We start from the raw sequence: 6,000 nt of genomic DNA, 5'->3' as shown, positions 1-6,000 counted from the left end.
ACTCAGTTCATCTAGTACCAAGAACCACAGCCAGATTAATTGTGAAAAATAAGTTGATTGTGTAGCAGATAAAATAAAACATTTGAGGTGCTGAGAACCACAAGGGTCTAAAGCACACTGTTATCAGTTTTGAGACTGTGGCATATGTGCATCATCCTGTTACCTGTAGATTGTATGGTGAACCAGCTTCATCTCCATCTATATCCACACTATATCTGTATCCACATGTAATACATGAACATTTACAAAAAAGTTGTGTCACTGTTTTCTTGGATATTCAATTTCCATATGGTCCAAAGGCACAAAGCATAATTTTGCATTTTTGCACTTCTCAGTTGCCATCTAGGACTGACAACATAATTTAGTGCTACATCATACACGCTGTAGTAATACTTCATAATTAAATGTGTATCAGCTGTTTCACCTGAAACACAGAATGTGTTTAACGAGTATGACGACGAGTACTATGCAGTGTTGAAAAAGGTCGTAGTTATTGTGTGTGTGGCACACTTAGTATCTATTCTTTATGTTCTGATTCTAATTTCACATAATCACAAACATTGCAACTCTGACAAGATATTCTTCTTACTATCCTAAATATATAAATTTTGTGAATTAACATTAATAATACATAAAATCCAAAATATTAATTAATGTTTCATAATATAAATTGGATGAACTCTACTTTTCCTAGGAAATATAGAATGTTGGAGCTTGGTCGAAACACAGTTCACGCCTATGAGACTGTTGGTTAGCCTATGAATTTCATTTTCACAAACATCTATTTTTCTCCACACTTTGTTTCTGCGCGTAAGGCTCTAATGGTTCTCGGAGCCTCATTTGTTTTGATGCAGGATGTGTTTATGTTCACACTGGTATATCAGTGACAGCGTTGCCTGGTTGTTTACGTTTTGGTGTATGTTTGATAACAGTGAGCATGATGTAACGAAAGTTCACATAGTAGATGTGGGTGCACTGTATCTGAAATGTAGAGATAGGACTAAAACGTAGATTCTTCAACTAGAGGTATGATAATGGAAATAAGAACAACTACTTTGTAAGTTATTAATCACTAGAGGTATGCTATGACTGATTATGTAGAAAAATAGAATCACTCAGAGATTTAAGCTGGGAATTACGTCCATGAAAGTAAAAAATCTCAAATATATTACTCAAGAAATTAATGCAACAAGAGACAAAATGTAGAAAAAGAAGGAAAGTGAGGGAGACAGAGCTCCGTTTGTGTTTAGTGCAGTAGTTTACACTGAAAAAATTTATGTGTTTGCCTGTATATTTAAAAATTCAACAAATAGTTTACAACAAGTAAAGCAGGAAAATCGAATGTATATTTGACACAGAAAACGGTTGATCGTAGTTACATCATCAAATTAAAAGGACCAATATGTTCATATCTCTCTCTCTCTCTCTCTCTCTCTCTCTCTCTCACACACACACACTCACACACACACACAGTGAGACAGAGAAAATTATGTGTGATTACATTATCAACTGCACCCATTTCCAGTTTGTGAATGAGATGTTCACCAATTACTATATCAAAAGAGGATTCTCGAAATTCATGTTTTATGTAGTAAAATTTAAACATAGGGTGTTATTACTAAAAGAAAGGTAGGAGTAGAAAGCCAATGCATAACATCTACCATTTTTGTTACTAATTCTTATTCTAAGAACGTAAGTGTGCTTTATAATGTCCTTCAACTCAGTTATTAATTACAGTCACGTTTTCGAAGATTACACAAACAGTCCCGTTCATAATTATCTCTTTACGCATGTGTAAAATCCGTACTTGTAAGAGGTTCTCTGGTGATAATTTACAACACTATATACACAAAAAAAGGAAAAGAAATTTGTTCAGGCTAGCACTTACTAATTATATGATATGTCTTTCTTATACTATGGTAATGTTCTGGATACGTCTCTGACTGTTGCTGAAATGCACTTTGGATGGACATTTTTCAACAGATTTTGCACATTACACTGCCACTGGCGACGGACAAACGACATTTTTCAACAGATCGTTTCTCCTGATACTTCGTCCATTTACAAAATACCCGCAGCACACTTCGCTACGAATCGAATGATGAATCCTCAATGATAAACGAAACACTGGAATGATGGACCACTAAGTAGGAATAATTTGCTCACTCGACGGTGTCCTGCTGCTAGTCCTCCTGTCAGAAACATTACTCTTGACTGCATTACTCAATACAGATTTGTCGTACAGTCCCAGGTCTTGGAGGGTCCTTACAATACACTGACGAACATTCGCGTTCTTCCACGAATAGATGAATGGGTTGACGAGGTAATTGATGTTGGCGAAAGTATAGGCGAGGTTCTGGGCAAGGTCGATGGCTGGGGATGAGATTCCGGAGACCTTAACGAGATAGAGAAGCGTGTAGGGCGCCCAGCAGCCCAGGTAGACGCAGGTAACGAGAAGGAGGACGCGAGCAGACTTGGTGTTCATGGTGCGTCGCAGCACGTTGGCCGCCGACCCCCCGGGGCATGGCTGGTTGTCGCCCGTCAGTCGTCGGCACTTCACCGCAACTGCCTCCCTGCAGGACACACAAGCATTCTCATCACTCTCATAGGCGAAACAAAACGAAAAGAGTCTAATTCTACCTACTTCAAAGGCACTTCAGTGGGTGGGCACAAAATAATAAAAAATTTATACGCTGTTTCAGCGGGATGACAGTGGGAAAGGTTTAGTAAAGAGTCCAGGGCGGGAAAAGCAGTCATTACATATTTTTTGCCCTCACCTTTAGTGCTGCTTGCAGAGAAGATGTCAGACTAGTTCTAATATGTACCATCATTATCGTCAGTGAGTTTGACAGAAGAATCTGGTTCCGTCACTTCTTAGTAAAAGTTTTTCTGATTTTGAGTCACCTGATGCCAGAAACGACATTTTTATTGTTCTTAATATCTCACTTACACACAGAGTAATACATTTTTAGAACTTAAAAGTTTGAACAACAACTTTTTGTCTACAAATGTACTTCCTTGTAGGGTTTTTCGGTTTGCTCGTTTCATCTGTGAACCACTAATGTCAACGGCATGTAAGAGCGGGAGAATAGGCCACACTACTTGTCCGGAAGAGTGGCCCAGTGTTTTATCCCTATAAGAGTTAGTTAATTCCACACAGGGTGTTCGGAAATTCCTGTTACAAACTTCTAGAACTTGTAAAGGTGAGCGAATACATAATATTTTGATCAGGAACACATGCTCGGAAACACACTGTTTCCGTGCTGCAGTCGTTTGAAAGCGTGTTTTTTAGGTAAATATGCAACAGTGTAGTGATGGTGGAGGAAGTTACGTCGAAATAACTACTTCATTTGACTTCTATCCTATATCTCTGACCTGGTTCGAGCAACAATCACGTATCTGAGTGTTGGAGCAACATGATTGAGTTCACGTTTGCAGAATACACCGACATGATCCTTTTGAATGGCAAAGCTTACGATAGTGGAAGAGCTGCTCGTCGCCTTTGTCAAGATCGTTCTCCAAAATATCCGACTGCTTCGCATACCCTTTTTTCCACAATTACGCAACTTCTTCGAGGGAGGGTGCCTTAACTGTCAGCAAGCGTGACTGGGTGCTCGATGGAGACATCTCACATCCGACTTGCAAGATCCCGTACTGCATCACCTTCAAGAGAACCATTCAACGACTACCGGAGCCATTTCTTTGGTTATTAATGAGCGGAACTGCAAAACAAGTAAAAAACTGGCTCATGCCGAATCGGTTACTTGTAAAAGTGGTCACGTTACCAAAATATTTTCAAATAATTGTAGCACGGAAATGGTACGTTTCTGGACATGGGTTCTAACTCACGATATTATCTACTTACTCCCCTCTACTAGTCCTAGAAGCTTGTAACACTAATTTCCGAAACTTTGTATGCCATGATGGTATTAGTGATCAGAGTCACTTATAAACCTACTTATATACAAACTGTCATTCGTCATTCTATAGCCCTTTGACGATTTAGAACTAATTACTTTGTCATATTTAAAACTGTCCCTGTTCAGGTAAATTTGGCCTAGTGAAAAATACTATTGAAAATGGTCTCCTCCAGCCGTTTGGTACTGTTTCAGGTACTAAGGACATCAAGATGCCAAGAAACGGCGTCCAGAATTCGGAAGGACGAACATGGGATGCTGTTGCGATCTCACTGGCCAAAAAACCCCACTAGGTAGTGGAAAATGCCCGCTACGTAAGTCTTCCGAGATACGCACACAGTTCCCATATATTATTTCCCTTTCCATATAAAAATATTTTATATGACACCTTATAGTATGTAGATACAAACTGTGTAAGCGGCAAGCTTCTATCAGTAAAAATTATTTGTTGAAAATTCAGTTTCCTTTAGAGTGGCCTCTTTATCACACCTTCCATCAATAATTTTCCGGGTTGGTGGAGAAGCGCAAACTGAGATAGGGAAACTCGATTCTGGACTAAAAGTCGGAATTTATACATCAAAATGTGAAATTCCATGTACGCACAGTCTGATGATGATCATAAGAAATCAGGTAGACACACTTTTGTAATATGTAATCTTATTTATCTGTGCAACTTGCATCATTAATTCACACCTGTTGTTGAAAGTGGCATAAGGCAGCTCCTAAGCAGGCGTGCTATCGTCACACGTAGTTCTCTCATACCAACACGAACAATCCCAATGATTATTGGTAAATGACGCACCCAACGACAAATTATTTTAAAATGCTTTATTTCAGTGTATAAACGGTTTCATGCTATCACGTCCATATTTAGACGTCTAATGTTTACGATTACATTAGTGTTTCGTTCAGCAGCATGTCCTCCGCGCCTTCAGAGTCATCCAGTGGACAGCGCTTTGTCCCGGTGCGGGCCTCACACATTTCCAGGACAGTGCATAATCTGTTGCAGTTGAAACAGCACACGTATTCTAAAAAATCACTTCATAATATTCTTCATGTCTGTTTTTGATTCACACATGTGCTTTACATTTGATGTTTTTGTTTTGTGTAAACAAGAACATCGAATTTAAAGCAAATGCGTGAAGCTCAGACTGACATGAAGAATATTATGACGTGTTTGTGTGAGGCAGTCATGTATTCAGAATATGCATGCTATTTGAACAGATTATACTTTATCTTGCAAGAATATAAGGACCATTGCTCCGTGACAGTCCCATCATTCATTGAAAACGTAATGTGGGTTATCTGAAAACAACCAGTTCGAATGTTTGGAAGTCAGCTTTCAGCATTTCGTAATCTGCACTGTTATTGACCTAGAGAAAAATGTTCTTTGATGAACTTCATGGCTCTGCAGCGAAAAATTGTAGGCCACCTGTTCGACATAGCAATAGGCAGCTGCAGAATGTGGTTCACTTTAAGTCCTCTTTTTCTATAGTGGTGTGGATAAGGGGAAAAATCATATGCTGATATCACCAAATTACAGCTGTTATCTCTTATCCTCTCCCTCCTGCTCTTCTTCGTCTTCTTCTGTTCTTTTCCTCTGTGCATAAATTGAAGTCACTTGCTCGCGACCTTCTGTATATGCAGTCTTATCCCGGGAACTGCTGTAGGAATTTAGATATAGTGTTGACTAATAGAAACATCGATAAATGGGGACGGTTTCTGTATGTAATTTACAAATTTTCCTACAAATTTTCTGAATTATGATTAAGTAAATTTAAGTTGTGAAATCTATTATTTTACCACCTAGCGAACAGCCACCACAACGGGGGATAGCCGCGGTGACCCGGGAACGCAGCAAGCGACATCTAGTTGACATATGGTCTGGGGGCGTAGCAAAAGACCATGTAGCTGAGACTGGAACGTTGTAGAATAGAATCTCGTCTGGTCGACTTTTTTTCACTCTGCATTTTAACCTAGCATTCATCTGTCAGTGATAAGGAAATATTCATTTCGAAATATGACAATTTCGTATTGTCAGTTTCTGTTTCTCTCAGGTAAGCAAACGTAGTTCACAATCTTA

At 39.0% G+C, this 6,000-nt stretch overlaps 1 protein-coding gene across 1 annotated transcript in view; it reads right to left on the bottom strand.

Moving 5' to 3' along the window:
* Positions 1 to 712: 712 nt before the first annotated feature.
* The window catches only part of LOC124722520 (adenosine receptor A1-like), a 70,721-nt gene continuing 65,433 nt past the window's right edge, over positions 713 to 6,000 (bottom strand). The window contains exon 3 of the mRNA XM_047247671.1: positions 713 to 2,573. Coding sequence (XP_047103627.1) covers positions 2,144 to 2,573 — 430 coding nt within the window. The 3' untranslated portion in view covers positions 713 to 2,143. The remainder of the gene's footprint in view (positions 2,574 to 6,000) is intronic.

Source organism: Schistocerca piceifrons, chromosome X (genome assembly GCF_021461385.2).
Source record: "Schistocerca piceifrons isolate TAMUIC-IGC-003096 chromosome X, iqSchPice1.1, whole genome shotgun sequence".
NCBI lineage: Eukaryota > Metazoa > Arthropoda > Insecta > Orthoptera > Acrididae > Schistocerca > Schistocerca piceifrons.
The sequence above is the reverse complement of the archived record's forward strand: the minus strand, read 5'-3'. Positions and strand labels throughout refer to the sequence as shown.